This window comes from Pungitius pungitius, chromosome 6 (assembly GCF_949316345.1).
Source record: "Pungitius pungitius chromosome 6, fPunPun2.1, whole genome shotgun sequence".
NCBI lineage: Eukaryota > Metazoa > Chordata > Actinopteri > Perciformes > Gasterosteidae > Pungitius > Pungitius pungitius.
This window is the reverse complement of record NC_084905.1, coordinates 16,035,532-16,049,125: the sequence shown is the minus strand read 5'-3', so window position 1 is coordinate 16,049,125 and position 13,594 is coordinate 16,035,532. Positions and strand designations below refer to the sequence as shown.

The 13,594-nt window shown below is 40.7% G+C and overlaps 3 protein-coding genes across 3 annotated transcripts; 1 reads left to right on the top strand and 2 right to left on the bottom strand.

The window, feature by feature from the left end:
• Positions 1-2,849: 2,849 nt before the first annotated feature.
• Positions 2,850-5,399, bottom strand: ppcdc (phosphopantothenoylcysteine decarboxylase). The gene is made up of 5 exons (XM_037451677.2): positions 5,131-5,399; positions 4,348-4,443; positions 4,046-4,174; positions 3,775-3,943; positions 2,850-3,272 (listed from the first exon to the last, which is right to left on the bottom strand). The coding sequence occupies exons 1-5, from the start codon at positions 5,272-5,274 to the stop codon at positions 3,202-3,204; spliced, it is 609 nt and encodes a 202-aa protein (XP_037307574.2). The 5' UTR covers positions 5,275-5,399; the 3' UTR covers positions 2,850-3,201.
• An 18-nt stretch (positions 5,400-5,417) lies between these two features.
• hacd3 (3-hydroxyacyl-CoA dehydratase 3) lies at positions 5,418-8,452 on the top strand. Its single transcript, XM_037451676.2, has 11 exons — positions 5,418-5,596; positions 5,987-6,029; positions 6,115-6,188; positions 6,280-6,444; positions 6,608-6,653; positions 6,783-6,893; positions 7,004-7,131; positions 7,235-7,347; positions 7,670-7,776; positions 7,850-7,981; positions 8,070-8,452. The coding sequence occupies exons 1-11, from the start codon at positions 5,519-5,521 to the stop codon at positions 8,144-8,146; spliced, it is 1,074 nt and encodes a 357-aa protein (XP_037307573.1). The 5' UTR covers positions 5,418-5,518; the 3' UTR covers positions 8,147-8,452.
• On the bottom strand, positions 8,448-12,879 carry ints14 (integrator complex subunit 14). The gene is made up of 11 exons (XM_037451675.2): positions 12,306-12,879; positions 12,031-12,138; positions 11,742-11,897; positions 11,003-11,121; positions 10,769-10,911; positions 10,588-10,680; positions 10,234-10,378; positions 10,017-10,150; positions 9,622-9,740; positions 9,105-9,170; positions 8,448-9,019 (listed from the first exon to the last, which is right to left on the bottom strand). Exons 1-11 carry the CDS (start codon positions 12,525-12,527, stop codon positions 8,786-8,788), a joined length of 1,539 nt encoding a protein of 512 aa, XP_037307572.1. The 5' UTR covers positions 12,528-12,879; the 3' UTR covers positions 8,448-8,785.
• Between the last annotated feature and the right edge of the window lie 715 nt (positions 12,880-13,594).

Sequence of the window (13,594 nt, the reverse complement as noted above, 5' to 3'; positions counted from 1 at the left end):
CAGTAAAACGCACAGCAACAGATTGAGGGGAGTGAATGTAATGGTAAAATATGTTATAAAATAGTCTTGTGCTAAAAGGGTGATTATTGTCTCTGTTGAAGTAATGTGAGAAGAAAGGGGAGATTCAAAAGTTGTTTTTTGCAGCTGTGACGCTTTCTCACAAATGCTCGAACAGAGGAACTGTTACTCCCATCTTAACCTTGGTTCTTATCTCAACTTGGTTTGCAACATTTCATACCTGCCACTGAGGATGGCCTTCATGTGTGTGTATAAAAGCTCAGCATTTTCACTTCTCGAAGACGCCATCTCCACAGAGCATCGTAATACGTGCTTGTGTATTTGACCTCCTGCTTGCAAACAATAAATGGACTTTTTGCAACTTTGATCACTCATCAAGACTCCAGAAACAAATCATTCTCTTCTCCCGCGCTTTCATTGAAATATTCCACAACATGAACCAGCTGTGTGAAGGCCTCCAAACATTAATTGTAGTCTAGATAGGAAGAACATTGCAAAGGGTGGGACCTTTTGCTGCTTGATATGTATATTTCACAACAACACTTCTCCTTAAGTGGAACTCGGAAACAAGAACAAACGGAGTAGATAAAGCGAAAGCTAAAGAACAACATTTTATTACAATTTAAAGTCAGTTCTATAATGTTTGTGAAACTTATCAGATGCAACCTGAACCCGTAGGTGGCAAACTGGACAAGTACTGGATAAGTAAAACAAAAATTGTCCACATTAGTCATTTAATGCATCAGCCTTTAAGGAAAAAAATAGCATATAAAACATTTACCAGAACGTTTAAACCTATTTGCCAAGAGTCAAGTATTTTGCCATGTATTTTTATCCAACCTTCGACTTTAAAACCAAGTCTATTCAATTCAATTTTCAATTCCTATTTTATGTATGACACAAAGACTATTGTATCGCGTCAGTGCAGGAAGGACCATGACCTTTTTCTAAAAAAAGTAAGAATTAGGGCCGGGACTCGATTAAAAATATTAATCTAATTAATTAGAGGCTTTGTAATTAATTAATCGAAATTAATCACATTTTATTGCATAAATATTTGACCTGAGAACAGTGAGAAGTAATTTTTTTCACATGGATTTTTATTTTTGTTCAACCAATTCCAGCAGACAAGTGTGTTGTGTTGTGGATTCCAGCCTGAGAATCTATGAGAATTGAGGTTCGATTCAAAAGCATCAACAGGTGTGTGGTGGAACAGTGCAGGGAGATAGCAGGAAGGCTGAAGTGTGGAGGATCCTCAGTTCAAACCTGCTCTCTCAGAAGGAGGGTTTGGTTGCAGTCAGGGCTTCAAACTGTAAACTTTGAAACAGTTTTGAGGTTTAACAAACAATCCCAAGGTCTAATATGAGAAACGGACACAATGAGGCATGTGCTTGAATAGCACAAGGGAACAACTGAAGGGCTGCATACTCCAACCTGCTGTCTGAGGTTGTGGGTTCACGCCCCGTCATGCAGACATCACTTCTGCTTTGAAAGAGTTTTGAGGTTTGAGTAGCAGTCTCAAGGTTAAATACGAGAAACAAAAATGTAATTTGTGCATGGGGAGGTAGTGCAGCACAAGAGCTGAGGAGCTACTGTCCTTAGCCTGTAGGTTGTGGGTTCAAGCCCAGTCTTGGGTTTGAGCCTTTGGCTTTACTTCAGGTTTGAGTAGCAATCTCAAGGTTAAATACAACAAACAAAGGGTTGGTTAGTGTGTGGTGAAGTAGCACAGCGGAAGAGCTGCTGACATAAGCCCCTACACTTCCCTTTGAAGGTTGTGGGTTCAAGCCCAGATGTGGAAATAGAATTTTGAGGTTTAACTCACATGCTCAAGGTTAAATAGGAGAATCAAAGTTGCCAAATTGTGACCAGGACTGGTAGTGTAGGGGTGCAAGAAGGAGCCGAAAGCCTCTGTAAGTGCCGCCAGTGGGTTCAAATCCCGCTCCTGCCAACTCTAGAGCGCACTACCGCGGAGGTACCCTGGGGGTTATGCAGAAACACAAGGCGCGTTCACTTGGGTTATGATGGCATTGTCAAGAATGATGAAGAATCTTTTGAATGAGGATGAATTGACTAAATTTGATGTTAATTGCTAATTAAGCTTTTAATCACTTATTAGCCATGCTACGTAGCCTATAGGGTTCCACCTTTTTGATGGGAGAGAAGGCCGGATGAGTCAGTAAAGATGAGCAGATGTGTCTCATTCAGTGGTCACACTGATATGAAACTTATTACAGCCTCTGAGGGCATTTTTCAAGACAATCACATGTTTGTCTACTTCAGGGCATCCTGTGGACAACCTTAAACTGACAGTCTGGCACAGGGTGTAGATTTGTTTACCCTTTTTAGTGCATCCACCCTCCAATTCTCTGTTACATTCAAATTCAACTCACTTGTGCCTTTACCAATGCAGGAAGGATGAATAGCATGGTTGATCCTCCAAGATGCACCAATCCGTCTCTGGGGCAATATCCCATTATGATTTTTTATAAATGTCAGTTACCCAAAACTAAAAAAGGATTTAGGAAGAACCACCATGTCCCTTGAGGGTTGAACCCAGATAAGGTTTAAAGAAATTTGGGGCATTTGGCATTAGTGACAGGGACATGTAGGTTGCTCCATCTAAGATCATTCCAGTCATGTCATGGGAAAAAAAATATTGTGAAAAAAGTCAAAATATGTAGGGTCAAAATATAATATATATATATAATATAATATATATATTATTAGGGCCGGGACTCGATTAGAAATATTAATCTAATTAATTAGAGGCTTTGTAATTAATTAATCAAAATTAATCGCATTTTAATTGCATAAATATTTGACCTGAGAACAGTGAGAAGTAATTTTTTTCACATGGATTTTTATTTTTGTTCAACCAATTCCAGCAGACAAGTGTAGAAATAGCATATTATTACAGTAAGCTTAATGAACACTAATACGAATCTGCAGATAAAAATAACTTTCACACATTTACATGTTGCCCAGACACAAAAACTAGTGATCCGTATACCCACACAATCCCAAGAAAAAAAGAGATCCAATGGATAAAAACTGTGGATTTTGAATGGGTGTGTAGGTCCTCAGAGCTTTAGATATGAAGTCATTTTGAAGAGGTCATCATGCTTTATCAATATTTATTTTGCCGCCTGCTGTACAATGTTAAGAACATGTTTTCGAAAATGTCTAATCTGGCTTCTGAAGATACTGATTAACAACACTGACAATAGTTGAGACCTCTGCCATGGCCCCCCTACCTGAAACATAGTAAAGAATAAGTTACACAATCACCTTTTGTCAGGAGGAATACATGAGTAGCAAGTAGCCTGGAGGTTATGCTACATTGAAGACACATCCCTGTACTAACTTTCTATGCACTTTTGCACATTCTCGCAAAGACACTTGATGAAGATATTTTCTACATTATGATGCATACCATATGGCATATATTGTGTGTGTATATATATATATATATATATTATATATAGTATATTCACACGTAGTGCTACACACTACTACTCACCTGTATTACGTGTCATCGCGTTTATGTACTAAGGCAAGAATCATGTATAATCATTGATGCATTTGCCTAGCTAAAACAGTTATCTGTTATAATCCATATAATGGAAGCCCTTTAAGATAGAACCAGTCGAATCATATGTTGATCCAATGTGTTCTGTTGCTTTGAGACATCTCAAGGTGAGAGTAGAGGTTGCAAGACACTTCATATATTCAGTTTATTCCTGTATTCAGACCCACCTTCATCTCCACATACTAGCTTTTTAGAAATACAGGGGACATCCACATATCCAAACTCTGTGAGCCTGGATACCTGCTGGTCTGTAATGGGATGCTGCCACATGGCAGTATTCATTGCAGGGCAGAACAGGAGAGGACGACTGGTATCCCAGGCTCTTACCACACATGTCTGCAAAAAGAAGAAGACATAGAAGAAATTGTTTCACAAAAAACACGTCATTCCTTGACGAAACATTTTCTAGGTTCTCACATAATTGTTTAAACTTCCTACCAAGAGATTGTCACAAATTCCATTCGCAATCTTTCCAAGAGTGTTGGCATCAAGCGGGGCAATGACCAGAAGGTCTGCCCATCGCCGTAGCTCAATGTGCAACACAGGATCCGTTCTCTGAGTCCACAGCTGGAAATGCATCACACTGATATCAGGTGTTAATTAATAAAAATACACCAGTTGTTAAAACACACATTTTAGGAATGTTACAAAACGTATCAGGAACACCAAGTTTGAGAAACTCTACCAAAGAATTTTAATAAATAATTGCTACACTAGGACCAGAAATAGTTCATTGTTACCTCCCACTCATCTTTGTCACTGTAGATTTTTACAGAAACCTCTGCGGGATTGTAGAAGTGCTTGGCATGCTCCGTGGTGACTACTCTTACATCCACCTAAAGACAAGAATAAATGTTACAGGGATTTTGAAGTCCCTTTTTAATATTTATATAGTGCTGAAGAGGTTGAACCTTATACACAAGTTGCGTAACTTATCTTATCTTGGTAAACATGTGGCGGTGCTTACATTTCAGGAAACATTAGCATCTTTCACAGAATTGTGTGGTGAGAATTGCTCAATAACAAAGGACATGTGGTTTTGAAAGTATCTCTGAGGGCCATTTGTCGTTTCACGATACACTATTATCATATTGAGACATTTTGCTTTTAACTGAACACGTCTGTACGTCAATTCTGTAAATAAACCAAACACAATATAGCTGACTAACATGACTAAAGTAACAGATTACAATGTTGTGAACAGCTGTCTTAACAGCTGCAATATCTTCATCTTGCGACAGGTTGAGTTGGTCGCTGACATGTGGGGGAAAGAAAACCGTGTGGGGGTGTATTGGCATTTACGTGTGAGGCAACCCTAAGGGTCAGTGTAGCTTGTGATAGTTCCTTTTTAACGTTTGCACGCTAAAACATTGTTTTCTTGTTTAAACCAAAAAACGATGAATTGGAAACCGGAGCTCAGTTCCGTTAAACGCTGGTGTTTCCGTATATCCGTATTTTCGTGGCGTTGTTTAAACTGTCGAAGGAACTATCAACCGGTACACGCACCGAGGAAGTTAGCTCACCCCGGGGAGATGAAGAAGCTGGGATACTAAAAAAGGCAGTTTCAATGCCGCAACGCTTCCCGTCACTCCAACAAGAACACGAGTTGTCCCACGAGACTTAGACAAATCCGTGTTTAGGTCAAATACATGCTGCGGTGTCTGCATATTAAGACGAGGTCGAAAACTATCCTTTCTATCTAAATAAACTACTTCCGTAAATATCTCCCCCACAGCCAATCAGAACAGAGCACAACGGACGGCTCAGTCTCCCGCACGAGCACGTCGCTACGTTGTCGGATTGCGGGCGCGCGTACGCGGGATCTTCCGGGACCTCTCTGAAACCCGCTGCATGATGAGATTAATTGACCGTCCAGCCTGAAATTTGCTTTATAAATAAACACCCGGAACAATGGCGCTCACGCCTCTCGTTTACTGGGCTCAACGCCATGACGACATTTACCTGCGTGTGGAGCTAACGGACGCTCAGGTGAGCATAGATGAGTGATTCGGACGGGACCTGCTGGGGAAACAGAACGCCTGCACACTTATCCCCGAGGCGCCCGCGCGCGTGACGTCAGTTTCACGAGTAGAGTTTAATTATGGACAGGTGCGCCCCTGATGAAGCAGCGCTGCTTCATCCACAGATGCGTACATAATACATATATATTTATGCATTTCGGTTTACTGTTAACTCCAGCATGGCCGAGATCCTCCTCCTGGCAGTGGCAAGCACTGGCGGGTCTGCGGGGGTGTTCAGTGTGGGCGGTTTGAGTCTGTGGGGGAGGTGGTCTGCCACAGAGTTGCCACTGCCACCCACAGGGGCATTCTTCCTCCAAAATAGGAAGTACACTCATCATCTGCCTGTTTCTGTTTGCAGAACATCAAGGTCCATTTACACGAAAAAGTGCTTCACTTTAAAGGTGACTATTACATGATGTTCCTTCTGCAATAAATGGTTTGAGAAGTTCCTGATTTGTGACATTTCCATATTCTTTTTTTGTGCAGCACAGGGCCATGGTGCCAAAGGACAAAATGAATACGAGTTCAGTTTGGAGTTTCTTTTACCAGTAAAGGCAGAGGTATGTCTCCATATTAAAAAACGGTCCTACCTACTTCTCCTCTTCTAGATCTACTAGTTATGTTGATCATGCTCATTAAATGTGTCCCCAGGTGAGCCACAGGTCCACGCAGCGCCAGGTGAATATTACTTTGCGGAAAGAGCAGCGAGGTTGGTGGGAAAGACTGACGCTGCAGGATCGCAAACCACTCTTCGTGGTGCCGGACTTTGATCGCTGGCTGGACGAGTCCGATGCTGAGATGGAGATCCGGGAAAAGGTGAGTTTCATTTATTCTTTGCTTCCGAGGGACATCTACACACACCATCCTCTGCATTTGACTGCTTCATTAGATAACATTTAAAATGTCTAGCTGAATAAGAATGCAAAATTGATAACTAAGCTGACGATTGAAAAGTGTTGTGCATAATTATTTTGTTAAGGAGGACAAAAAGAAGGGGCTGAAGACGTCGAGGCATGAAGAGAAAGGTGAGTGCACATCGGCTCAGATTGGATTTCTGTTTCTCTAAAGTCAGAAAAAGTTCCAGTATTTGAAGAGTTTCAAGCAAGTTGTTATTGTCTGTTGTCAATGTTTTGTGTTTCCTTTAAATGTTTCAGGGTTTGTCAGCCCGAAAAGAGGACTTTTGTTTGTATATAATCTGGTTCAGTTTCTCGGCTTTTCGTGGATCTTTGTCAACATGACGGTGCGGCTCTTAATTTTTGGCCGAGGTGAGGAAACAAGACTTCTGGGGCTCAAACCTTTTTTCTTTCCTTTTCTCATAAATATATTCTTGAAAACCAAGCAAGGGCCATCATTTATAACACTACTCTCACCTCAGATTCTCTGTACGACACATTTTACACCATATCGGACGTGATGTTCTTCTGCCAGATCCTGGCAGCGGTGGAGGTCCTCAACGCTGCGTTTGGTTTTGTCCGAGCAGGTGTTACTTCAACTCTTATACAGGTATGGGGTTTCGCATTTGTTTTGATGTGCAGTGACACCTGCTTTTTGTAACCGCACCAATACATTTGAAATGTAACAAATATATATTTGTTTTTTTTACTAGGTGGTTGGAAGGAATTTCATCCTCTTCATCATTGTTGGTAGCGTGGAAGAAATGCACCACCAACCAGTTGTGTTCTTCGTTTTCTATCTGTGGAGTGCCATTGAGATTTTTAGGTAACTGTGCATCTGCCCCATTTGTCACAATGAGCTTAAGAAATGACTTTAGCTCGAGGTCACTTTACTTGGCTTTCTAATGAACCATCTGCTGTAACACAGAAGATGATGAAAATAAGTTGACTCAACAACCACACTGTAGCTAAAAGGGCAAAGTGGAAATCCTCTCACTGCAGACACCACACTTAACGTGACAAAAGTTTCCAGGTTAGGATGTCCTCAGCATTCATTGGATGTTACAAGAAATGGCGGGTTACTTAGGCTGCGTTGTCATGACGATGGATTTTTCCTCACTAAAACTAACTCGCCGCTCCAACTTCAGGTATCCATTTTACATGCTCGGCTGCTTCAATACAGAGTGGAAAACCCTCACATGGCTGCGGTACACGATCTGGATACCACTTTACCCATTAGGTGTCCTGGCTGAAGGTGAGCTTTTATGTCCATCAGAATTGGTACGAATTCAAACAAGCACTTATATGTATCTCCCAATCCCACGTAGCTGTTGCTGTGATCCAATCCATTCCCATCTTTGACAAGACGAAACTGTTCAGCATTCCTCTGCCAAAAGCCATCGGCACCTCGGTCAGCTTCTCTTACGTCCTGTACGTCTATCTGGTCCTCATGCTTCTGGGTACGTCTTTATGTGAAACCTTAATCGTGTGAATCTCCAAGGAAAGTTTGATCTGATATCAATTTGTTGTTTCCCTTCCCCTCTTCAGGACTCTTTATCAACTTCCGCCATCTTTACAAGCAAAGGACCAGGCGTTTCCGTACCAAAAAGAGGAAGGCAAATTAGGAACAACAAACGTAACACCTCTACTGCCTGCTCATTTCTGGAGAACATGATACTCGTAAACCATGAGGCAGTTAGAGCAGTCCTAGTGATTTACTGTGGTCTCAAAAATAATTTAATTTGATCTATATAAACGTTCAGCACATGAGATGTATTGGTTTTTGCAGTGGTATTGATGCTGTTATTTGATGTCCAGTAATTAGTTTATGAATAACTCCCAAATACTGTAATTGTTAACTTTTTTTAACTGGCCAACTTCAGAAAAAACTATTTTTTCTTTGATCACACTTCTGCTCAGTAATATCCTGCTACATAGACTTTTTTTGTCTTCCCTGCTTTATTATTTCCTCTGAATTGAAAATGTCAACAATAAGGTTTTCTGTTAAATGTGATTCACGACAGAATAAAAAATGTTATCATGTAAATTTGTGAAAACATTTCATACAAAAAAAATGTACATCCTAGCTAACATCCTAGAAAACACCTCATGTAACTTTCGTGCCATGTTTGGCAGTGTCAAAGAAGTTATCCATCCAACTCCTTTAGGTTCCACATACGAGTTTTAGAAGCAGCCCTTTCGATTTCTTTAAACAACATGAAGCACAGGCTAAGGATACAATATTTCAGGTCCTCTTATGAGGCTCAGCTAGAGAAGTCTGTGTGCATGGGAGCAATGTTGTGATCGAAAGCAGCATACTGGGAGTCACCGGTGCTGGCCAGTTTAAGTTGCTGTGCAGCATGGGAGAGCTGGAAAGCAGCATCCGGGTGGGCAGAGTCTGGCAGCAAGGTGCACTCTCTCTCCAACAGCTCGGCCACTCCCTTCAAGAGCTCCCAGAAGCCGAAAGCCAAGGCAGCCTTCCGAAGACGGTTTAACTCCTGGCAGATAAAAATAATTAAAATAAAACAGTATGTTGAATTTGGAAAATACCGTTTTAAGATTTGCAGATTTTCCTTGATTTACCTTGTAAAAGGTTTGAGTTTTATCTGGCAATTTCCTTGCATTCCTTAAGATCTTCTGGACATCGGTCTGTAGAAAGACAGCATAATAACGTCAGTCGTAAACATGGTCACAGTCCTAAAACTGAGGACTAATTGTTAAAGAACTAATCTACAACTTAATGCATGAATTAGACTCTAGCTGATCATGTGATTAAGCGTTATGCTTACGTCAATAAATTGATAGTAGGTATGACTATGTTCACATTGTCAGTACAGTCGTAGTGGAAGGGTCAGGATACTGTACATCTTCATTAAAGTTAAATTACTATGAATGATAGACCTTGGCTGACGTGAGAAAGGTGCCATGCAATTGATCAAAAACACCCCCACGTCCAGTATCTCGTAGCATTGCATGTGGACTTTTGGAACACAAACCAACGACGACTGGTAATCAGGAGCTCTATCAGCTCGAACCAACGGCCTATTCTCTTGTATCGTAAACCAACAATGGTGCTTTTATACGGTGCGTCTCCCTTTACCTGCAGTCCGCTGGCCTTAATCCACACTGTGACGTTCTGGGCGTAGCTTCGTTTGACCGGGGGTTGCAGAGGGAACGGACTTTTACTGTCATCCTCTCCATACGGATTTTCCGCAGCCTCTGAAATACCAGGATGGACATCAGAGTGAAGTCAGTATCAGGAGCGGTCAGCCAAATAATAACGGTCAATCATTAACTGCTTGATTATGCAATGAGAAGCCTTTGGTCTTAAGTAAAAAAAAAAAAAACATCAACAATGATTTACTCAACTCATTACAAGAGTTTATATGAACTCAAACAAGAGCTGAAGAGAAAATGCCAACGTTTTGTCCTACAACTTGCGGTTTGGCTTGATGCCATGTGTCTGCAGAGGAACCAGAAGGGTGGATGGGTTACCTGATATTGGTCCCAAATGTGTGATCTTTCCCAGCCAAGGCAGAGGCTCTGGACCAGGCTCAAACAGAGACATCATCAGGTTGGATTTCTTTTTACTGTCTGCTTGGGAGTACAGCATGCCATACCACTCCGGCCTAAAGAAAAGCAAAACTAGATTTAGGCCATGTCTTCATATGTTGTTTTACTCTTAACCTTTGACCTAAATGTAGCATCTCACCCCAGTTGAACCAGTGCCACCATGCCCTCCACTTTGAGGCTGCCGTGCAAAAGTACACAGAAGTTTGGACTTTTGCCAGCCATTTGACTGGCTGAAGGTTCCTCCTCAAGCTCATCTGTGGTACCTGTGCCAACTTCATCCACATCTGAAAGCAACATAAATAAAACACGTTGGAAAAAAAAGAATCTTGCATATTAAGTTTGATTTTTTTTGTTTTGTTTACCTCCACTACAAAAATAAACAACTATCTGCATAAAAATGGGGTTTCAAAAATATTCCCAACATAAATGCTTTGCACAAACTATCTTTTTTTTTTTTTTTTTTTAAATAACACAAATATTTGAAGACACTAACCTTTGTTTACATTAATAGGCAATACCAAGTGTCTGGAAATAACAGGAGGACTGGAAATATCAGCAATTTCAATGAAGCCCACAATTTCCAAATCTGAAAAGGGTTTAAGAATAAAGATGTGATGACGGAAAATATATTCAACTTCAACTCTAAATTTTGAAATTCAAAGCTCCTTGAGTACCTATATTGACTGATCGGGGCATTGGCTCCACTTCTTCATCCATCACAATAGGCTCAGGCCGAGGGAACACTTGAACGTCTGAGGACAGGTTCCCACAGTGCAGGACAGCATGGAAGGGAGAGTATGCGTGATCAATCAGCCTCCTGAAGACATACAAATCATTCAAATTGAATTCAAAACATAAACACTAAAAGGGACATTTCTTCCTAGATTGTTCGCCAGCAAGAGTCACACCCAAACATGGCCTGTACACTCTTCATGCAAAGTGGTCCCTCCACAGTAAAGATCTGTCCATCGCCTCCGCTGAGACGAAGTAACTCCTCCAAGTTGTCCATGGAATCGGTCATCTGCAACTGCAACAACATAAGACAGGGGTTGCATTGGTTCTATATGTAAATGTTCTTATTTTTTTTTAATTAACGTGATTTGTGTGTGTGGTAGTGGAAGAAATAAGTGTGATGTATTTTCTCATACTCTGGTTTTTAAATCACACCTTAAAGTATGCCCCCAGGCAAAATCCACATTGTCACATATTTACAATCAGAGAAACTTTCAAAAGATGTGGTGGTGTTCCTGTCCTCGGAAGAGCCCTTCTATCGCAATTTGGGGAAGGATTCATCCAAAACAGTATATAAACAAACAGACAACTTACAACAAATTATGACTCCAGGAGTCACTATGTCATAGTCATTGCTCATCATTATGAACCTGTAAATGATCTTGTTACTACCTTCATTAAAAAATATATATAATTTCAGTATTTCATTTTTTTAAATTCCTTGATGTCATTCAAATATTTCTTCAATCAATCTCAAAGCTAACAAGGCCCAGAAAATTCCATCACCCTACTTTTTTTTAATGACCAGCTGCTTCTGTTTGAATGGTATCAGATCACACTTCCTACAGTTTTACACTGACAGTGTTCAGGCCAAGATGCAAATAAATACAAATCAATTGTTGACTCAGTCAGTACCTCCTCTGCATTGGCTACAGACATGATGAACAGTTTGGTTGGGAAAGGGAAAGGCAGTGGGAACTTCTTGTCATCCCCTCGATGTTTGAGTGATTGGAGGGATTGACGAAGGGAACCCTTTCCAATACCAAGAGATCCATCAGTAACCAGCACCACCTACAGGACCAAATAAGGAGGTACATAAACATAACCCCCATGCAACAATAAATGGGTGAAACCCCTGCCCAAACATTAGCTGACCTTTATTAAGGAGGTGTGATGAAAATGAATAAGGGACCTGCCAATTTACCTGACACGGACATGCACTGCCCCACTCCTGCTGTACCACGTTACTAACTCCGTTAAGAGCTGATTCGACACAGGTCTTGTCATAGTCTTCCAGGTTGCCCAGGGCCTCCTGTGCAGAAAAAAACAAAAATAAAGTTTAGTTAATCCTCTACTCTTCTCCAACGTTTTTCTCCCTTTCTCTGAGTTCAAACTCAGGCAGTGACTCGGGAGAGAAAAACGTCCTTTGACTTTGACCGCAGATTGATTTCTGTTGTGAGGACATTTTTAAAAATGTACCTGTAGTGCATTGTAATCTCTGGTGAAAGGCACCAGTAGCTCCCACAGGGAAGAAAAGGCCATCAGTGAGGTAAACTCCAAGCGGTAGTTTGAGGCCATGTGTTCAAATAGCATGTTTAATCCGTGGACAGCCAGGTTCTTCCTCTGAAACTCCTCGCTGCCATCCAGCGACACGGGCCGTGTCATGGACAGAGACACGTCGATTAAGATCACGGTCGGCATGGCGACCCGATTGTATGACCTTAGATGACAATCAATTCAATGGATTTATAGAACCCACTGATATGTTCTCGCTAGAGGAAAGAAATACATACATTTTAAAAAAAAGTTGAGGAGGATGATGAAAGTAAGCAAACTTAACATTACATAGTTCCTTGCTGCCTCTAAAAAGGCATATTAAGAAACTAGGAGCTTAACGAAATACGGTTAAGAAGGAAAACCTGTCGAAACCTATGGTAATAGCAACGGTTAGCAAATGGCTAATATACGCTAGCTTTCTGTAATGTAAAGCCAGATGTCCCGACGTTCCGTTTCCTATTCAGCAACCGTGAGACGATAACTATCTTCAAGTTGAATTATGAAATGTAACTTTGGTATGATAACAACTTAATAGATAACGTTACGTGCCATTCAATGTTCCGCTCTCCATCAGTGTTTGTGGTTTGACTGTGCACCACTACTTCCGTCCGGGCGAAACCAGTTTAGAATCAATAGTTCCCGTTTATTCTTTCGACATTCGCTCAATTCAACACATTCATTAAGGCTGTTTACTTTTTTGGAAATCAGGAGGCAATACAAAGACACGCAACTCACAATGAGAGTATAATTGTAGAGTTTAAGAAACACACACACACACACACCTACACTTTTCCTTTTCCTAAAAAACAATTGTAATATTGATGTTTTTTTGTTCCAATTTTACCTACGACCCACTGATGTGGGTGTGTCTGTGTAAAGCTCTTTGCCTTTATTTTCTCTTTTTTTCATATTTTGCAGCGTTCAGAACTATTGAGGGCATTTGGACACCATGAGGCGCTATAAACCCTTTTTCATTCCCATGAATTATTTCTTTGTTAAAAAACTATTTATTATATTTATTTATTTTGGATTTATTGACATAAAAGGCTTTATGTGTAAAATAAGAATAATTGATTACTTTTATTTAATCCTAAAAGTACAATGAGTGTGTGATTCTGGATATTCTTCGCTCAGGTTCTATGTGACCAAAGTAAGTCTTCATCAGCATCTCCTCCAAGACAGAACAGAAGGATCCCTTAAAAAAAACAATA

Coding starts and splice junctions, on each gene's coding strand:
- ppcdc (XM_037451677.2), bottom strand. CDS start 5,274: ATGCAGACACCGCAGCATGTATTTGACCTAAACACGGATTTGTCTAAG. Junction 4,175..4,347: donor GTGACAAAGATGAGTGGGAG/GTAACAATGAAC, acceptor ATGCATTTCCAG/CTGTGGACTCAGAGAACGGA. Junction 3,273..3,774: donor GCTAGTATGTGGAGATGAAG/GTGGGTCTGAAT, acceptor ACTATGTTTCAG/GTAGGGGGGCCATGGCAGAG.
- hacd3 (XM_037451676.2), top strand. CDS start 5,519: ATGGCGCTCACGCCTCTCGTTTACTGGGCTCAACGCCATGACGACATT. Junction 6,030..6,114: donor AAAAGTGCTTCACTTTAAAG/GTGACTATTACA, acceptor TTTTTTGTGCAG/CACAGGGCCATGGTGCCAAA. Junction 7,777..7,849: donor ATTAGGTGTCCTGGCTGAAG/GTGAGCTTTTAT, acceptor AATCCCACGTAG/CTGTTGCTGTGATCCAATCC.
- ints14 (XM_037451675.2), bottom strand. CDS start 12,527: ATGCCGACCGTGATCTTAATCGACGTGTCTCTGTCCATGACACGGCCC. Junction 9,171..9,621: donor TTAAGGCCAGCGGACTGCAG/GTAAAGGGAGAC, acceptor GTCTTTCTACAG/ACCGATGTCCAGAAGATCTT. Junction 9,020..9,104: donor AAACTCAAACCTTTTACAAG/GTAAATCAAGGA, acceptor TTTATCTGCCAG/GAGTTAAACCGTCTTCGGAA.